The sequence below is a fragment of the Primulina tabacum genome, chromosome 2 (genome assembly GCF_025594145.1).
Source record: "Primulina tabacum isolate GXHZ01 chromosome 2, ASM2559414v2, whole genome shotgun sequence".
NCBI classification, from domain to species: Eukaryota; Viridiplantae; Streptophyta; class Magnoliopsida; order Lamiales; family Gesneriaceae; genus Primulina; species Primulina tabacum.
The window spans coordinates 52,085,054-52,106,534 of record NC_134551.1 but is presented as its reverse complement, the minus strand read 5'-3'; the positions used below and the strand labels follow the sequence as shown (position 1 = coordinate 52,106,534).

At 35.7% G+C, this 21,481-nt stretch overlaps 2 protein-coding genes, 1 long non-coding RNA gene and 1 pseudogene across 3 annotated transcripts; 2 read left to right on the top strand and 2 right to left on the bottom strand.

Moving 5' to 3' along the window:
* Positions 1 to 427: 427 nt before the first annotated feature.
* LOC142537851 (receptor protein kinase TMK1-like) lies at positions 428 to 3,737 on the top strand (annotated as a pseudogene).
* Positions 3,738 to 5,798: 2,061 nt separating this feature from the next.
* Positions 5,799 to 8,441, bottom strand: LOC142538053 (uncharacterized). The gene is made up of 2 exons (XR_012818638.1): positions 8,270 to 8,441; positions 5,799 to 6,000 (listed from the first exon to the last, which is right to left on the bottom strand). It is a non-coding gene; the product is annotated as an uncharacterized LOC142538053 (long non-coding RNA).
* Positions 8,442 to 13,031: 4,590 nt separating this feature from the next.
* LOC142538052 (U-box domain-containing protein 21-like) lies at positions 13,032 to 14,621 on the top strand. Its single transcript, XM_075643495.1, has one exon. It carries the CDS (start codon positions 13,166 to 13,168, stop codon positions 14,492 to 14,494), a length of 1,329 nt encoding a protein of 442 aa, XP_075499610.1. The 5' UTR covers positions 13,032 to 13,165; the 3' UTR covers positions 14,495 to 14,621.
* An 842-nt stretch (positions 14,622 to 15,463) lies between these two features.
* On the bottom strand, positions 15,464 to 21,113 carry LOC142536829 (potassium channel SKOR-like). The gene is made up of 13 exons (XM_075642202.1): positions 20,582 to 21,113; positions 19,403 to 19,627; positions 19,209 to 19,272; positions 18,616 to 18,955; positions 18,177 to 18,472; positions 17,905 to 17,985; positions 17,711 to 17,809; positions 17,381 to 17,602; positions 17,056 to 17,244; positions 16,600 to 16,675; positions 16,208 to 16,502; positions 15,883 to 16,004; positions 15,464 to 15,809 (listed from the first exon to the last, which is right to left on the bottom strand). Exons 1-13 carry the CDS (start codon positions 20,830 to 20,832, stop codon positions 15,550 to 15,552), a joined length of 2,520 nt encoding a protein of 839 aa, XP_075498317.1. The 5' UTR covers positions 20,833 to 21,113; the 3' UTR covers positions 15,464 to 15,549.
* Positions 21,114 to 21,481: the final 368 nt, after the last annotated feature.

The following is a 21,481-nucleotide window of genomic DNA, read 5'->3' as shown; positions in this document are numbered from 1 at the left end:
TAGATACGTTTTGACTGGTAGCTGAGTTTGGATTGGTAGATATGTTTGAATGGTAGTTGAGTTTGGACTGGTAGATACATTTTTGACTGGTAGATACACTTTGGACTGGTAGATACGTTTTGAACTGGTAGCTGAGTTTAGACTGGTAGATTCGCTTTTGACTGGTAGATACGTTTTGAGTGATAGCTGAGTTTGGACTGGTAGATTCGCTTTTGACTGGTAGATACGTTTTGAATGATAGCTGAGTTTGGACTGGTAGATACATTTTTGACTGGTAGATACGTTTTGAATGGTAGCTGAGTTTGGACTGGTAGATACGTTTTGAATGGTAGGTAACATTCCCACTATAAATAAACTTCTTGTTGGTTGATTAAATCATAAACATTACAATCTACAATAAAAAAATCTCATTGTCCAAAGAAATTCAATGGAATCCATTTTCCGAACAACCAATTACGCTATTGAAGAAGATAAACTCCTGTGTCATATTTATCTTGATGTTTCGCAAAATCCTATCATCGGTATAAACCAATCCAAAGAACGATTTTGGAGTCGGATTGAAGAAGCTTTCAATGCCAGCAAATCGAATAACATGCAAGTACGCAATATCAGATCATTGCAATGTCGCATGCAAGTTATCCTCCGCGCTGTTAGAAAATTATGTGGATGTGTTAGCATAATTGAAAAGCTGAAACCGAGTGGCGCCTTTGAAGAAGATATTGTAAGTATTTATTATTATATTCACATGAATACTCTAAGTCTATTTTTTGTACGAGTAACATATTTTTTGTAGTTGAACATGGCAAATGATTTAATGATCCAAGATAAAAATTTCACTAAAGAATTCAAGTTTGATCATGTTTGGCCTATAATGAAAGATATGGAGAAATTTACGGCCAACGCCAGTGCACCGATACCAGTATCCAAACAACATGTCACAAATTTGGATTCATCACAGTCGGATACTCAAGAACCAGAATCTCCAATATCAGGTTCCCCTGCAGTAAATTCATTTTCAATTAATTTAATTAGTGATGAAAATGCAGGTGGAACTCCGTCTCAACGACCTCTTGGAGTGAAAAAATCCAAATTAAAGAAAAAAAGAGAAGAAAATGTTTCAGAATTAATTTCTACGATGAAGGAAGGACATCGCGAGCTTATCAATGTGTTGCAAAAAGGATCTACAGATATGCAACAAAATTATGATATTAAGCTGTTAGCATTGCAAAATGAACAAAAAAAACTAGAAATTCGACAACAACAAATAGAATTGGCTAAAATTCAGGAGGAAAATAAAGTTTTGTACATGGATATAAGCACAATTGGCGATCCAGAAATACGTCAAATTGTTCAAAATGAACGAGCAAGAATTATGCAAAAAAGAGATGCAGAACGTCGTCAACATGAGAGCAGCGTATTTGAAAATATTTTGGTGATTTTGGTGGATCAAGATTTGGATCCGGATCCGATTTTCCAAATTATTGATGATTTAATTTGTCTATCCTTTTCTTGCTTGGGAAATCCCTCAAAGTCTTAGAAATGCTTCAACTATTCAGAATTTATCGGCTAATTCTGCTAATATTACTGGCACGATTCCGGATTTTCTTGGCCCGGATGTGTTTCCGGGCTTGACAAACTTACATTTGGCTCGCAATAATTTGGAGGGTGAACTGCCAACGGGTTTTAGTGGCTAGCAGATCGTGTCTTTGTGGGTAAACGGGCAGAAACTCAGTGGAAAAATCGATGTTATACAGAACATGACATTCTTGAAGGAGCTTTGGTTGCATTCTAATATATTTTCGGGCCCCCTGCCCGATTTTTCGGGCTTGAAGAATCTGGAAACTTTGAGTTTGAGGGACAATTTGTTCACGGGGCCAGTTCCAGTATCTTTGGTGAAGAGTCATTAAAGGTTGTTAACTTGACAAATAACTTTCTGCAAGGCGCAATACCAAACTTTGACGAGTCTGTTTCGGTTGATATGACAAATGATACTAATAGTTTTGCTTACCAAATCCCGGTGATTGTGATCCTAGAGTTGATTTGTTGCTCTCTATTGTAAAATTGATTGGTTACCCTAGAAAGTTTTCTGAGAATTGGAAAGGAAATAACCCATGCGCTGATTGGTTGGGGATCGCTTGTAAAAATGGGAACATAACAGTCATAAATTTTGAGAATATGGGGCTTACGGTACCATTTCTCCAGATCATGCTGCGCTTAAATCTCGGCAGAGATTGGTTCTTGCTAATAATAATCTTACTGGCAGTATCCCCGATCAGCTTGCCACTCTAACTGGGCTCATGGAATTTGATGCGTCTAATAATAAGCTCAGGCAAAATACCAGGTTTCCGGGGTAACATGATTGTTAAAACTAATGGGAATCCAGATATCGGGAAGGATGAGAGAGGTTTGAATTTAAATGGCTCAACTTCCCCTGGTTCAAATGGCTCAACTTTCCCCTCGAAATTGGATTGTGATAGTCGTGTTTTTCCTTGATTGGGGGTCTCTTTGTCTATACAATAACAAACAGGAGATTCAGCGGAGTGCAAAGTCCAAATGCTATGGTAATACATCCTTGCCATTCAGGATTGGATAACGAGAGTATGAAGATCACTGTTGCTGGATCAAATGTCGGTGAAGGTGTCAGTGAAATTCATACTGTTTCTGCCAGTGAAACGAGTGAAGTTCAAATGGTTGACGCAGGAAACATGGTAATTTCCATTCAAGTACTAAAAAACGTGACAAATAATTTCAGTTCTGATAATATATTGGGTCAAGGGGGACTCGGAACAGTCTACGAAGGAGAACTACACGATGGAATGAAGATTGCTGTGAAAAGAATGGAGTGTGGAGTGATCACGGGAAAAGGGTCCATTGAGTTTAAGTCCGAAATTTCTGTTTTGTCCAAGGGCATCTTGTTGCCCTCTTGGATACTGTCTTTATGGAAATGAAAAGCTTCTTGTTTATGAATACATGCCACAAGGGACGCTAAGTAACCATCTCTTCAACTGGGTTTGTGAAGGGTTGCAACCCACCCTTGGATTGGACAAGGAGATTGATCATTGCCTTAGATGTTGCTAGAGGTGTCGAATACCTCCACGGATTAGCCCATCAAAGCTTCATACACAGGAATCTGAAGCCCTCTAACATATTACTCGGGGATGATATGAGAGCTAAAGTTGCAGACTTTGGGTTTGTGCGTCTGGCTCCGGAAGGGAAGGCTTCCATTGAAACAAGAGTAGCTGGAACTTTCGGATACCTGGCACCAGAATATGCAGGTGAACTTTTTCCCGTTTTAGCCATGAAATTTCTCACTTGTTTGCAGAATGTGATGTTTTGAATCGACCTTGAAATTTCTCACGTGTAACAGTGACTGGTAGGGTGACAACCAAAGTGGATGTATATAGTTTTGGTGTGATCTTGATGGAACTTATCTCCGGACGGAAGGCACTAGACGAAAGCCAGCCTGAAGAAAGCATGCACCTCGTAACATGGTTCCGAAGAAAGCAACTCAACAAGGATATATTTCGTAAAGCCATTGACCCCACAATTGACCTCACAGAGGAAACTCTAGCAAGCATTAGCAATGTCGCTGAGCTAGCCGGCCACTGCTTTACAAGAGAGCCGTATCAGAGACCCGACATGGGCCATGCTGTAAATGTTCTTTCTTCTTTGGTTGAACTCTGGAAACCACCGAATCAAAGCTAGGATGATATATATGTTGGGTCGATAAATCAGATGATATAATTATTGATTTTGTGCTTCAGTAATATCAATTAATTTGAGAGTGCAATCTTATTCTTTTAGTGGAGTAGAATAAGATTAATAAATTATTTTAATTAATCATGAGTTGATTGGATCAAATTAATTTATTGGAGCTTAATTTAATTGAATCCGACCAGGTCCTTTTGGTGGCTCTAATATAAACTCGGATAAATTATATGAGTTATAATTTATGGTATATGTGAGATAAATTTATCTGGACTATTATATTACATGAAAGTTTATCATCGAATCTTCTAGATATGGTATAATATATTCTGTCAATTTAAATTTATATTCTAAAAGATATTGTCATTATCTTTTTGTTACAAGATATCACAAATATATTTTATATATATATGTGATATTGTAACTTGTGACCACACACAATCCTACGTTAAGAGTTTGAGAGAACACCAGAGAAGGCTTGGAGGTTTGGAGCGTAGATCTAGTGCAGAGAAAGATCAGAAACACGCTTAAAAGGTAATCTCTATTTTCTGTGTGTTGTAATTAATTAATTCGTGTTAAAATACGTAGAACAATCGATCCTGTGAAGAAGAGTTGATCGAAATCACAAGAAATTAATTTTTGTAATCCGATCTTCTCGATCTTGGCTAACATATGGTATCAGAGCATAAAGTATGCAAACTGAAAAAGTCTATTTATGGACTTAAGCAGGCGTCTAGGTCTTGGAACATCAAATTTGATCAATCTGTGAAAGATTATGGTTTCGATCAAAATCTTGATGAGCCTTGTGTCTATAAGAAAATTTTGGATGACAAGGTGATTTTTCTTGTGGTATATGTGGATGACATCCTACTTATTGGGAATAATGTAGGGGTAATGACATCTGCCAAAAATTGGTTGTCTCAACAGTTTGACATGAAAGACTTGGGAGAAGCAAGTTATGTTCTAGGTATCCAAATCCTTCGGGATAGGAAGAACAAACGGATTGCTTCATCTCAATTTTCATATATTGATAAAATATTGGTGAGGTATGCAATGCAAAATTCCAAGAAAGGTCAAACACCTTTTAGACATGGAATTCACTTGTCAAAGGACCACAATCCCAAGAATCCAAGTGAAGTGGAATACATGAAAAGAGTTCCTTATGCTTCGGCTGTAGGAAGTCTTATGTATGCTATGCTATGCACTCGACCAGATATTTGTTATGCTGTTGGAATTGTTAGTAGATATCAGTCAAACCCAGGACCAGAGCACTGGATTGCTGTAAAGCATATTCTCAAGTATCTTCGCAGAACTAGAGGGTATATGTTGGTTTATTCGGCTTCAGAGTTGGCACCTGTGGGTTATACTGATTCTGATTTTCAAGCTGATAGAGATTCTCGTAAATCCACATCAGGATCTGTGTTCACATTGGGTGGTGGTGCCGTTGTTTGGAGGAGTATCAAGCAATCATGTATTGCTGATTCCACAATGGAAGCGGAATATGTAGCGGCTTGTGAAGCAGCAAAAGAAGCCGTTTGGCTGAAAAAGTTTTTGCTAAGCCTTGAGGTTGTTCCTGCTGCATCAAATGCCATTACTTTATATTATGATAACAGTGGTGCAGTGGCAAATGCAAAAGAACCAAGAAACCATCATCGTGGAAAACACGTTGAACGAAAATATCACTTAGTGAGGGATATTGTTCAAAGAGGAGACGTGACAGTGTGCAAGATAGCATCTGTTGAAAATCTTGCTGATCCTTTCACCAAAAGCTTACCTGCTAGAGTTTTTGAGGAACATATACAAAATATGGGTGTACTAGACATGACTCATTTACTCTAGGGCAAGTGGGAGGATAAAATAATGTTCGATAGTATGATGCCCATTGAGTACTTTTGTTACATGTTGATGACATTTTGAAATTAGAATAATATTCATTTATTTGTTTAAATAAATTTATTTTGAGCAATGCATATGTAACGTCTCACTCATTTTTTAAAATTCTACTGGAAATTTTTTTTAAAAATAAAAGCTCGCATTTTTGAAATAACATTTAAAATAATTGTAATTATCTTACCGTAAAAATAGTGCAGTTTAAATTAACCAAACTCATCCAAAATTATACGTAAACATAAACGAGTAAAAATCTTAAATTCATCAACGTATGAAAATATTCATCTCCTCTCAATCTCATAAATCGTAATGCGGAAAACATGTGGTCCTCGGGTCGTGTCACCCCACCAAGTCTGCCTACTCAGAGTTCGGCACCTCCAGTCTCCTCACCATTTAGCTCACCTGCATCACACACGCCTAGTGAGTCTAAAGACTCAACACGCCTGTACCAGGAATAACAAGTACATATACATAGCACACAACAGTGAAAAATATCATACTCAACATATCTTTCATGAACTTAAAAGCATAACGTAAACGTGTTGTGTAAAATCATATCGTATTAAAGCATGTCATGTCATCATATACGTAAATGTGTCGTGTAAAATCATAATGCCAACATACATTTCATTAACTTTAAAACATGAACATAAACGTGTCGTATAAAATCATGACGTGTCAAAACAGCTCATCGTTAATCATCATTCATCGTTTATCATTTATCATTCATCATTCATCCTTTATCGTTCATCATTTATCATTCATCCTTTATCGTTCATCATTTATCATTGGTGAATTCAGTTCATTAGAGGTGACTATCGTACATCATTCATCATTTACGATGGATCCATCATACATAGAACCGCGGTACCCGGCGGCTGTCGGACATCAGTGACAGGATTACCCATCCACTATGCCTAGGCCTCATCATCATCATCAGCATTTACATATACGTCTTAAACATTTACATATACTTCGATAGCCACAACTAATTCTCGTCATTCAAAACATTATCATTTTCATCACTTATAAAATTCATGTATAAATGCAATTTCCTTTAAATTCAAGCATGCAACGTATATTTTTATAAAATCTTAAAAAATCGTGAAGCATGATGCGTGAACATTTAAAATATCATGAATTTGTGCTCAGGGCGCTGCCTTGACCAAAATTTCAACCTAGGTGCAAAATGACCATTTTGCCCCTGGAAACCCAAAAATTTCCATTTTACCCTTAGACGTAAAATTTCACGTTTTTGACATTTTCTTAATTCTATTGACTCTAACATGTCCCAAATAATTATTTAAGCCAACATGAATTTTCCTGTATTTTTATTTGGCTTAAATCGATGACTTTTAAATTAATTTTTAAATATAACATATTAATGCGTTTTAATCCCGAATTAAACCAAACCTTAGCATAAAATTCCTAAATTAAAAACTTAGACTTCTAATAATTATTTGAGCTTAAATATAATTTTTCATAATTTAATTAAGCTTAAATCTAGCGTTTCAATTAATTCTGTAATTAACGTTTCGTGTTGCAACTAAATCCCGGATAAATCCAAAACTCATTATTTTTTATCCGAAGCTTATCAAACTCCTAAAAATATCCCAAAACATATTTATAAGCATTCCTAGATGTAAACTCGAGCTCATTTTACAACTTAACATTCGTTTTAAAACTTGGACCGAGGTCCCGGTTTTAACTCGAATCAAACCGAAACTTAACCAAATTTCTCCCAAATTTTTACCACACCTAGTAAACACTTAAAAGGCCCTAAAACTATCAATCCAGCCCCATTAGACCTTCGAACAAGACCCTGAACAGCTGCTGAAAATTCCAGCAAGTCATCGCCCAACTCTAGCCGTGACCCTAGCATGCTTCTAACTACTTTATGCTTAAACCGACTCGAACCAGACCCGAACCAGGCCCGAGACCTGACCCTTAGACATAACTTAAGACCATGATACACTCCTTTCAAACTCAGAATTAACGCCTGAGCCCCAAAGCGAGCAAGAGCTGTAACTAGCCTAACCCGTCTCCCATTGGTACAGTTGGTTGCTTGCTGGTCCAGCCACCTTTCCTAGCCAACCCAGCCATGAACCAACACCACCAGGCCCTCCCTAGGACCATAAGGAACGACCCAAGACACTGCCCCATGCCCTGGCCCCGTCCAGCAGCCGCCCCAAACCCCACAGCCGTGACTTGCTCTACGTGAACCCAAATTGCACAGCCGCAGCTTTCTTTGTTCAGCCTCTTGGCTGCCGCTCCAGGCCATGAACCACCATAAAGAGACTCATCCTAGGACCCTTAGACACGCACCAGACCATAGCCCCAGGCCCTCAGCCAATCCATACACCAGACCGAGCCCCACAACCAACACAGCGCCTCAAACCTCAACTCTCGGCCTAAAACCAGCTCTCAATGTCTCGACTCCAGCCTATAGCCATCTCGATCCTCAACATGTTCAGCACCTGAGGACCTTAATTCGACAGCCCCTTGCACCATAGTAACAAAAACGTGAGATGTATGCAACAACATACGTTTTTCGTGCCAAACTAAGAGCATAAAAGCTTTGCCATGCCGATACCGAAAAATGCATAAACATAACACACATGACAGCACATATATGACGTGAATGATGCAGAAATAATGATAAAATGCGTGCCTTGATGATAAGAAGCTCGAAATCTTGAGGAGACGCGCGTCGGGGAGACGACGGAGAAGCGGGGAAGGAGCTTGCTTGAGAGGAAATGGAGATGGCCGAGATTTTCAGCAAAGTGCTGCTATACTCACGTTAAATGCTGCTGGTGCAAGGGGGAAACGGCTGGTGGGTGGAATAATTGGTGTAGGGTAGCAAGTATAATATTATTTTAATTATTAATCAAAAAAACTAATGAGCCTTAAATGATTTAATTAAAATATTAAAAGAGTTTTAAGTCCAACGAGCTTAAAAATTGGCTCATTAAATCCAAACACAATCCCAAAAATATTTCATGTTTGAAAATTTTTGAAAATATTAGCCGAACCCTCAAAAAGTCCACCGATTCGATAAAATTTGCGCACCGTTAAAAATTAAAATCATGCGAGTAAAAATAACTAATAAATCTTAATTCTTTAAAAATAGCTTAAAAACATCTTATATTAATTAATTAAAATTAATCGTGTAATAAAAAAAAATTTTCCTGAAAATTCTCCGGTCTCCGTTCCTCGTTCGAACACGAAATGAAATTTAAAAATCTTTAATGCATGAACCTTTAAAATTTCATGAAATAAAATTCTATCATGCAATAATTATGCATAAAATGCATAAAAATAATTAAACCCATAATTTATGAAATAAATCTGCATTTAATGCTTTAAAACAAATTAATAAATTACCAAAGAAATTTAATAAATTGCATGCATGTGGTTTACGTGAACCTTCAAATTATCGGGACGTTACAATCTCCCCCCTTAAATTGAATTTCGTCCCCGAAATTCGCTTATCCTTGATAATCACAAAGTTTAGACTTAGTTCTAGTATCCCAATAGTTCATGCTTCCGCTGCGCTACTCTAATAAAATTATAAATATTAAGATGTCCTTATGTCTCCTTGGTCCCCATAAACTCTACCTTCTAAATCCTCGTTTGCAAAACTCAACTTATAACGACCCATGGTGACCTAGTTCCAATTTTCTATAACCTCGAATTTCAACTTTTCTCAAACTTCCCAATATTAGAAATGACAGTCCAAATTTTATTGCGTCTTACTTTTCTTATACTATACCCGTAATGTTCATCAACCTATTATATTATCATTTATGCAACTTAAGAAATCTTAACACCAAGATTTTACTGATCGACTTATATTTTCGGTCATACACTTAAAAGTTAAACCTTATCTCAAACCCATAATGATATTCGCCTAAGATCCTTGAATCAAATCTTTATCTTATAGCACCAAACTTACGTAACTTAATTATTTACAAGTACATCCCAAATATTAAATTGTTGCAAATCTTCAAATTCGAGTAGCGTTAATCCATAAAACTATTGAACTTCTACCTAATTAATAAAACTCTTCTATCATCAATCACATGCTTAAACTATTTTCTTCCCAATTACAATTTAGTTGAGACCTAAGACCCTTGGATTTTCCTCGTTGAAGCGAATGTCTCATACTTACGTATCCTCAATACTTAATTACTTCTAACGTATAAAACTTACTAAGTTATCCCATGTTAATGTTGGACTAACTCTAATAAATCAACTTTACTTATAACCCATAGAATTCTAGAATTTCCATATCAAGGTTTTAGATTTCTTACTCGATAAAAATTTTAATATTCGTTCATTGGTAACCTATGTTGAACACAACAATTCTTTTTATTATTATTATTATTTTTTTCACCCAAAATTTTCGTATGAACACGTATTTCATAAACTTAAAATTCAAGCTTACGCGACCCAAATAGTATTAGATAACATAATTCTAACACATATTCACTTAGTCCCAAGTTTTTTTTTAATGACTTTCAAAATTCCTCAAGACAAGGTGTCTACCTCACCTCTTACATGAGTCTATCAAATATCTTAACCATTAATCACTCCCAACTTTCTAGAAAATTAAATTCCAACAAAGGTATAATTTTAACTTTTAAGATCACGATTAAAAATCATGATACATCAAACTTAAGTTCCCAAAATTTTGTTAACTCCATGTCTACTCTTATAACTTAACTAACTGATCAACTTCACCTTAAATTGTCATCACTTTAAATTCTTAATTTGCCACCACATTATTTCACTAACATTTAAATTTTTAAGCCCGAGATTGATTAATCCTACAATGTCCTTGATTATCATTTCTTATAACATTATAACCCAAATATCTCAAGGTTCCAAATATCCCTTCAAATCTAAATCATAAAAAATTTCGGTCATTTTAACCATTCGCTTCTCATTTACTGCTAAAAAAATCCCCCGAATTTCTTAAAAATTGCAAAATTAGTTCTTACTTTCGTCGAATGTTATCCGATTTATCCTAAATCTCGAAATTCCACAATTACTCATAAGTTGTTCGTGTTCCTAATTTCATTTTATATGTTTCTCGTAACATAAAGTTCAATAATTTTAAACTTATTAAACTCAAAATCAATCCACATAACCTCGAATAATTACTGATTTTACCCAAGTGTTCCTCAAAAGTTCTAATTTAATTCTTAAAAATTTCGAGATTGGCAACTTGGCCCTTAAAGTCCTCGAAAATTACATTCTTGGCCCTACAACTTTTCGAAATTTGTATTTTGGTCCCCATAAAATTTTCGACTTAGCCTCCTTAAGTATTTTGGTCCCCATAAAATTTTCGATTTAGCCTCCTTAAGTATTTTGTTCCCCATAAAATTTTCGACTTCATCCAAAGTTTTATTGTCCACGATCGGTAAATAAATAAGGACAAATTATTTTGATATGATCGTCTCAATTTTATTGAAACCTATCTTTGGTTTGGTAATAAAATTAGGGATACATTTTGTTGTATTGGACTGGACCACGTGATATTTGAATTTGATTTGACCATACTAATTCAAAAATCACTGGATTGTCGTACATAACACCTTAATCCTGAGCGGACAATGAACTTTGATTACTAACTTGAAGTTCTTTGATACATCAATGAGTAAGACCAAACTATTGGTCAATATCTTGATGTTTTGGGAATCAAAGTGAAATAACAAAGAACATATGTTCGTAATATGGAATCTGTCACCTAGTCAATAGGTATGATCATAAACTCACAAGTTCCTCTAGAAGACAGTAAAATCTGAGCTCAGTAATTCAATATTCTTGTTGAATTAATTATGTGATGTGATCACATGGGACTGTCAAAGAGAAGATGAGGGTTGAGAAGCTATGAATATCTAATATGGGTTATATGGTCATGATACCCTGTTTTAGATGTTCTAATTGATCGACATAGGTGATATGTAAGGTCGATAAATCAGAGGATATAATTATTGATTTTGTGCTTCAGTAATATCAATTCATTTGAGAGTGCAATCTTATTCTTTTAGTGGAGTAGAATAAGATTAATAAATTATTTTGATTAATCATGAGTTGATTGGATCAAATTAATTTATTGGAGCTTAATTTAATTGAATCCGACCAGGTCCCTTTGGTGGCTCTAATATAAACTCGGATAAATTATATGAGTTATAATTTATGGTATATGTGGGATAAATTTATCTGGACTATTATATTACATGGAAGTTTATCATCGAATCTTCTAGATATGGTATAATATATTCTGTCAATTTAAATTTATATTCTAAAAGATATTGTCATTATCTTTTTGTTACAAGATATCACAAATATATTTTATATATATGTGATATTGTAACTTGTGACCACACACAATCCTACGTTAAGAGTTTGAGAGAACACCGGAGAAGGCTTAGAGGTTTGGAGCCTAGATCTAGTGCAGAGAAATATCACAAACACGCTTCAAAAATAATCTCTATTTTCTGTGTGTTGTAATTAATTAATTCGTGTTAAAATACGTAGAACAATCGATTCTGTGAAGAAGAGTTGATCGAAATCACAAGAAATTAATTTTTGTAATCCGATCTTATCGATCTTGGCTAACAATATATCGGATCGACCTCGAAATGTCCCTGCCACAAGCACTTAAGAAATGGCAGGCATTTGAGGGTAGAAGCCATCAAAGGTTTCAGAAATCTTGATTATGTTATATTATAGCTGCCATGAACGTTCATTAAAAAAAAAAAACAATGTAGGTTTTGCTCATTTAGCCATCTATATACATGTGACAAAGCCGACACCCAAGAGTGTAAAATAGTTCATAAAATATAAATTCATATACATTAAATCAAGATTTTTTTATTTTTTTTAACACTCTAAAATAAATGAAAAAAATTTATGTATACATTAAAAAGAAATAAAATAAAATTACAAACGATGAATTATTTAAAATAATTTCAAAAAAAATATTTCTTTACCTCATAAAATAAGAGTAGATGTTGAAAGTAATGAGATTATTTTAGGTATATCGAAAAAGGCTTCATCACCCATCACCCCTCTTCCTTAATTAAAATCATTAAATATATTTCAATCTAGTCTATCTATAGTCATCAACGTGGCGATTATTTGGTGTGACTAATTAGAAAAGAGAAATAACATAACATAAAATAAAATAAAATTGGGACCTGCCAGGCTGGCAGTCTGACTCGGTCAACGGTCAAAGGAGCTGATTTTCTCCCTGTAATAAAATAGAATGAGTAGAACATGTGTTCCAATATTCAACAGTCATACTTTCAATTCAAACACATATTCAACGTTTGCTTCTCAAAATTCCCTCGTTTTTGCCTAACTCCCCTTACCTTAAATATCAAACGAGTCATGAATAAAAGTACAAACATTGGCATATTATCAAGATCACAATTGCAAAAAATAAAAGAATACTTCTCATCAAATTTTCTCCATTTATTTGATAAGCATACAAACTTTAGTTTCATCTATATATAAATCAACACATTTTGTTTTATCTTCTCTGATATTTTTCATAATGATCCTGTCGTGGAGAAGAAGCAGAGGTGGTGCGAGTTTCAGAAAAAGTGAGGTTTCAAAAGGGTTTAGTGTAGATCTTGAACTCACCATTCCTACTCATTTTCGGTGCCCGATATCGCTCGAGTTGATGAAAGATCCGGTCACGTTGTTGACGGGGATTACATACGATAGGGATAGCATCGAGAAATGGATCGATACCGGGAATGTGAGGTGCCCCGTGACCAATCAAATCTTGACAAATTTTGAGCAAATCCCAAATCATACCTTACGAAAAATGATTCAAGACTGGTGTGTTAAGAATAAGTCTCATGGAGTTGACAGGATTCCAACACCTAGAGTTCCGATCTCTCCACTGGAGGTACTCGATATTTGTTCGAAAATGGTAGCTGCAACAAGACTTGGAGATGCGAAAAAGTGCGTCGACTTGGTGGTCAAGATCACGATTTTGGCCAAAGAAAGCGAAAGAAACAAGCGCTGCATTGTGGAAAATGGGATTGGCTCGGCATTGGCAGATTCGTTCGAGTATTTTACTCGTTTCTCAATCGATATACACGAGAATTTGCTCAAAGAAGTCTTGTCTGCATTGGCATGGGCGCCTCCACGAACTCAAGAAGGCATTTCCAAGTTGAAATCTACCAATTCTCTACATTGCATGGCATTGTTTTTGAACGAGGAGGATCTTCTCACGAGGCGAAACGCCATTTCAGTATTGAAAGAGCTGGTTTCTGCAGATCAATATTATATTGATCGCCTAGAGCGAATTGATGGTATTGAAGAAAAATTGTTCCAGATTTTGGAAGTCCCCATTTGCCCGAAAGCAACAGAGGCATGCCTTGTGGTTATTCACCACATGATGGTATTTGAAAAGACGACTGGTGGCCTAATCATGTCGAAGTTTATTCAAATGGGGCTGATTCCTTTGATCCTTGAACTTCTTGTTGATGGTGATAGAGGCGTTTGTGACATGGCGCTAGTGGTTTTGGACCGTTTATGCAACGCAAAAGAGGGAAAGGACACAGTGCACGACAACGCGCTATCTATTCCATTGCTTGTAAAGAAGATCTTACATGTATCAGATGCCGCAACAGATTTATCTATTTCGATTCTGCACAAGTTAATCTCTGAAGAAAATGGAAGTTGTAATGGTGTGATTGAGGCTGTGAAACTTGGAGCTTTTCAGAAACTGCTGGTTGTGCTACAAGTTGGCTGTGGGAAAAGAACTAGAGAGAAGATCACTGAGTTGTTTAAAATGATGAATATGTACAGATATAAGGTAGATTGCTTTGAATCATATGTGGGATTCAAGTATCTTAAAATACCCAATTGATTAATATTTTTGCACAATATAGGACATGTTTTAGTTTTCTTTTTCATGTGAACTAAATCAGAGGGGGCATGTACAGAAAAATTGGAACCCAATATCCTACAATTGATTCTTTTACAATATGATTTATCTTACAGTCACTGTGTTGTTCTTACAATATTGGACCTGAGATCATGGTTTCATATCTCTTTAAGGAAATGGTTATCTCATATTGATGTCTAAAATTAAACAATAATACGAAATTAACTCAGATCGTAACATCTATCATTCCAGTGTCCTGCTCCTCCCATGTGATATTCACGCGTTCTCCATCAAACAGAGGTTCTTCAGGAACAGCCCAATCTCTTTTCTTTTGGATGTTGACCGCTCACTTTCTCGTCGCTAGAGCGTCAGCGTTTTCTTAGACACAGAAAAAGTAAAACGCTACAAGTGGCATGGAAAATTTTACCAACAAAAGCTTTTGAAAGTTGGGAATCGTTACAAGTAACTCTAATTAATTATAATCCCCTGCTTTTTCTTCTTTAATTAATTGTTTTGTTAAAACTTTTTAAATGAATCGACACCTTTCAACTCCTCACGTGGGTACGTAGTTAAAGGGCATATCAGGGGTCTTTAAACATAAAACACCTCATAAAAAAAGATTAGGCCACTTAATGGAAAAGTTAATCAGACACCCCAAATAATTATTAATTTTTACAACATACTTCCATCCAAAAGATATTGCCAAAGTTTACGCTGGCTGGCAACCTGACACGACCCTTTTCTCCTTTACCCGGGCTTGGGACCGGCCATGGCGGAATTATATGATCATAATATATGAAAAGTTAAAAATCTGACGTTAGTATTATGCTTTCAATTATTAAAGGATGTTATTTGATAATATTTAAAATATTTGATACATATAACAATTTCTTTGTCCTCATTATTAAATAATTAGTTTGTAATAATTAATTTCAGACAATGTGTAAACGGTAGCCAACTCCAAAATGGATGCTACATTGATTTTCATGGGGTAGAAGAATCACATTATGTACAAGGATACAGTCCAAAGCAACACCTCACGGTTTGGCATTCGTTTGTTCATTGATCATGTACAACAATTGACCATCCGTAATCAAATCCACATCAAGAATTTTCCCTGCATCTTCTGATAGAATACAATAACTAGATGGATCTGGCAACTCTAGCTTCTTTGAAGCTACTTCAATCAGTTCGTCAATGCTCCTAGGAACCCACATGACTAGGCCATGTTTCCGACCCTCCTTGGGATGCCATGGATGAAAAGGGAACACGGTGCACTTCTTTTGGTGTGCTTTATCTGTTAAAAAGCTGACATGTGTCACTATCTGAATTCTGTAGGAGCATACAAAAGTTCAAGGATTTTATAGTACCTGTAACCTCTTCAGAAAGATCAGGAAATCTGGATGATTGAGTTGCCTTTGCTTCGTCCAAGAGCCTAATTATGTTTTTGTTTCCGGACATTCTCGCTTCATCAACTGCTGTGTTCCCCCATCTTGTAAAGATTATGCGCAGACAAACAATTTTAGATTCAGGGTGACTTGATCATATTCAGTTGAGTTCGTATTCTATGTAATGCTTTAGCGGCTAGAAAGTGTTGGAAATTAATGAATATGCTGTAAGTTGGGATATATGTTTAATATTTCACATCATATCTATATCAATGAGCATTGTCAATGGTGAAAGAATCAAACATACCTGTCCTTGGCGAAAACGCTGGCTCCTGCGTCCAAAAGCAGCTTAGCCATCATATAATATCCTTGAGAACAAGCTATATGAAGTGGTGTTCGATTATCATAATCTTCAGTGTTCGGATCCATGCCATAAGTTAACACCCTTCTGAGCAAATCTGACTCGCCTTTTGCAACCACAGAGCACAAGAAACTACCAGCATTAACTATTTTTAATAACGCCCCTTCTCTGGAAAGCAAAGAAGCAACTTTGTCATGCCCGTTCTTGATGGCTTCAAGTATCGGTGTGCTTCCAGAATTATCTGTTCAGAAACACATGAAAAAATTAGTTTCCGCAGCATTTCAAGAACTTATTTTACAAATTTAATGCATCTGAAAAGCATCGCTTCTGTAGTTTACCTGCAGCATTGACGTCCGCACCTTCTTGTAGAAGGAAATTAGTAATATCTTCGAATCCTCTAGCTGCAGCAAGATGCTGTAGGGGAAAAAATAGCACATGCTTTTTAGCAATAGGTGTTTCTTCACTTCTTTCGAAGTTTAATCTTGATGAATTTCCATTATCTTGTTCATCGTATAGCATCGTTGGTTCACCACACGTATGAAGAATGTCTCGAGGAAAGCCTCATAATCATTTCAGTATTCAATAATAAGCAAACAGATGAAAAAAAAAAAACATTTCAAAGTCCTCCCATTGAGGAACAGACTCTAAATCATATTTTTTTCTTTCAGCAATGAAGAGTAGTGTGGGAATTTAATTTGCTTTGGGACAAAAGAATTTGCAGTTGACTAAGCATTATACCTTGGCGAACTAATCAAGTGAGTTCTTTAGCAAATCGCAATGAATAATTTCCTTACCAAGGCTGATCTGCCATCATAGTCTCTCTTGTTGGGATCAGCTCCAGCTCTAATCAGGCTTTTTAGTTGATTCAAATCACCAAAATAAGCTGCACTATTCACTCTCAAAGCTAGCCCAGCCTCATGTTTTCCAATATGGAATGTAATATCGGACTCCAGTTGCTTCACACGAATATTTGATTCTTTGAGCTACATAATTGCAAAACTTGTTAGATTTTTTACGATAATTCATGCTCATCGAGATGTTTTTTCTCATCACTTAAATGGTGACAAAATGGAGAAAACATATGTGGAGCAAGTGGGCAAGTTGACAAAGTTTAACTACCTCCAGCAAGTTAGTTAATATTTTTCGGCCATCGTGAAAATATATATCAAGAATACTCGAAAAAGATTGTTTATCAATCCGCAGGAGTCGACACAGCTCACGTACTCGAACAGTATATGGCTGGGGGACATTACAAAGAATGGAAATCTCTCCGAACAAGCTGTTGGGCTTCAGAAGAGAGACTGTATCTTCTAACCCATCTGCTCCAATGCCAACTTCTTCCTGTGAAAAAAAATATATCATCTATAACTCAATCCATCATCTGAAAATAAAAAATACAGAGGAAATTGGTTTTAGGGGAAAAAATTGTGAGGATTTCAAGAAATGCACCAGAACGCCATCACAAACAAAATAAAGTTGATCTACAACATTTCCCTGTTCCATTATCACTTCTCCCGGCAGGAAAAATTCTTCATGGACCTTAGTTACCTACAGAGTCAATATTGATCTTCCAATTTAAAAAACAAATAAGTGTAGTAGCAGTAATTTTTTTTTAAAAAAAAATAGTGAAGAGATCGACTTACAGTTTGATTGATGAATTCTAAGGAGCAGTTCTTGAAAAGAGGAATATTCTCAACATATGACTTGTACAGGGTCTGGGATATCTGCAAAAAAGTGAATGGCTTTGTAACTTAAAATATTATCTTTTCAACGATGATAATATGTGTAGCATCTGCATCACAATTTTCCAGGAATTCTCAATGCTCTAATAGGAAATGATAAAGCTTTAAAAAACTCTTAATTTCCAAAATTCGGATTGTATTGGTTTGTGTAAATATGGTCTTGAGGAGCCTACCTTGGCACGAATGGAAATTGGGATATCTTGGAGAACAGCTGCATCAGCGTAGCTGCTTTCATATTGTAGACGCAAGTGCCCTTTTATTTGATTACGGAGATCCCTTCCCAGTTTATTTCTGTTCATATATTTCATAAGATCTGTTGTTTTGTCCCTATATCTTTCAGTTTTCGATCCTTTTACGATCAAGGCCGTCATGTTACCAATCAAATATGCGCCAAGAATCATGTCGAAAGAGACATACATCATAACAAATATCATTTCCCTCAAATTGACTGCATGTATATCTCCATACCCTGCACGAGACCGTGATTGTTACGTTGGTTAGAGAAGTAGCAATGCAATGGCAACGTGAGGAAAGGAAACAATTCAAATTTTAATCCATAACACAAGATAAATGCCAGATGTAGCAATGAATTATAAGACTAGGACGACTCACCTACGGTTGCCATGGTTACGATGGCAAAATATAGAGAAGTGGTGTATCGATTCCGGAGATCAATCTCTCTAAAATGAGAATAACTATAATCCCCCATTTTCAAACTCCCAATCCATGTGTAGCCTTCCTTTTCTTCGGGCAGAGTAGTAGCTAAGTAGTAGAAGATACAAGCTGCTGTATGGGTGCAATAGAGTTCCACAGCAATAAGTTTCACTATCCTTGTGAAAAGGTAATTTATTCTGATATCCTTTTCCATCACCTGGAAGAAATTGGTAACCTTGCGAACTCGAGTCAATCTAATCCATAGAAGGTAACGGACCTCTTCTTTTCTACCAACAGCCTAATTAGAAAATCAAGTTATTCGTTAAGCAAATGAGATGAACAAATTAAGATACTGTCATCTCAATTTTGTGTGGTCTCAATTCTTCATTGTAGACTTTTGTAGTGTCGAAAAATTTCAATGGTTTTCCCATTGTAGACGAACCATTTACTTTCTTTCATTCAAATATAAAAATATTTCACGCCAACAGATTTGTTATCAACCTCAGATGATAAAAGAGTAAGTATATATCCAGTATATGAGAATATCAAACCTTATAGATAATATCCCAGGGCATACAACCTAGAAGGTCAAATATGAAATGGGATTTGAGATACCTGAAATAGTAAAAAGAAAGAAAGACAGACATCAACTCAAAATAACAATACAGCAAAAAAAAACTTATGAGAATGCACGTTTTGCATTCATGTAGTGTCCAAGACTACGAGAGGAAATGAAAATACCAACCGGAGGGCGACTGGGGTACGCTTGTGGACTAATTTGTAGGAATGACTATCTCTGTAGGCCACAAAGAATTGCAAGATAATGTCAAAAAGGAAAGCCACTTGACCGGCAATATCTAAGAATAAAAGATTCTTAGGCAGCCCTCGAAAGAAGCCAAACTCCATTGGTGTGAAGAAAGATGAGTAAATTGCCCAGATCAGTATGAATTTCTCCCATGCCTTGTACCAACTGCATTTATCCTCCAATAATCAAGATTCGAATAGTAAAAAAATGCATTGTCATTTGAAATAACTGTGTTTTTAACCATGCTATTTCTGGAATTCACATAGAAGAATATCAATGCACTTGACTGGAAATAAATTTCTATTTTCATTGTTCCCTCGGGAGAATTTAATAGTTTTTCTGTATAACACAAACGTAGTTTTAGGATTTCAATTTTAAATTTTGCTCATTAATGGTACTTCGAAAAACACAAAATTAAATAACACGTAAATTCTCACACCATGTTTAATGTATGGCTGCATGAAACTCGTCGTTTTTATTTTATGTAAATATTACAGATATCATATATACAAGACCAAAAATTTAGCAAGTCAAGTATATATTTTAGAAAATAAATGTAGAATCCAATTCATGCATGCCTACTTATCCTTATTTTTAAGGAAAAAAGAAGTCAAATTATCTGTGGGGAATAAGAATATCTGACTCGATTCTATTAAAAAAAATAATTATATCAAAAAAAATTATTTTCCTAATAAATATGAGTTCGATTAGTCAACATCTCACGAATGTAGACTCATAAAATCGCATGAAAGAAAGTCTTAGGTGCCAAATCTATCCAAAATGAAGAACCAGATGGCAAAATAATGACATTTAGAAATCTACGGAGGCCTATTTTTAGACATCAATATTCATAAATATTTTGGGACAAAAAACCATTTTATTTTCCACCTGTCATCTCCAAGTCTACATAGCCATCAATTCTTACTCGTTAGCCAAAAAACTTGTCCTTCAATTTAAAGACATGAGCCATGAATCAAGAAAACTCAAAAGTCAACCCCATATCCCTTGCATGGCGGGTATCTCTTCCCCGTACGTTATTAATTCGCAAGAATGTACTTTTTCCAGAAAAGATGAATCTTAACGTTTATGTCAAATTTCGTAGATAGAGAGGATCCTTACTTGTTATCGGGGTGGATGAAGAATCCTTGAGAGAGATCTCTGAGGCCATTAATGACGTTCTGCCTGCTAAACTTCCTCTGAGCGGACAACTCATTCTCCATCAACGTGAATCGGCTGTCTCTCCATGAACGGACTCGGTCCCTGAATTCCTCCATCACGTACTCATCTCCCCCGTCAATTACCGCGTCCCTTTCGTCTTCTTCTCCCCTGGTATTCCCATCCACCTGCGGCGGTTTCTGCTTGAACGGCATTTCCCGATCGTCGACGATAGATAGAAATCTCGAGTCGAATCCAATCCAATTTAATCGAAAATTGACAAATATTAATGTGGGGAAAAAGAAAAATTAAAACGGGTGATGTGAATTCACGTGAAACAGTGAGTGATATTAATGCTCGAAAATGGCTTCATAGATCTCCATGGCTGTAATTGCATATGATCTCGTTGATATGTTATCACATGCAGTTATCTTGGATGATAGCAACTGTTGCACTCAAACGTATTTATCGAAACTTCGAGGTCTGATCATGTTTCCTATCAACATTTTCTTTTCTTTTCTTTTTCGGTTTCTTCTCCAACATTATAATTCATTTTTTTAATGTCTAACACTTATTATTCTAATACATTATCTTTACTAGTATATCGATGAAAGCGTTGCGTGCTTGTATAATATTTTTTATAATTCATTTGATTTATATTTAAATGAGGATCAAAATATAATTATAAGAAATAGTGAGGAACTACACTGTAATTTTGATATATAAATTTAAAAATAAATTAAAAAATAAAAGAATAAAAAAGTGATCTCAGTAAAAATTAAACCTTTAACTAAACTCTAAGAAACAATAACTCTATCCGCTGAACTACGTATAACTTCCAATAAAATTTTAACGTTTTATTCA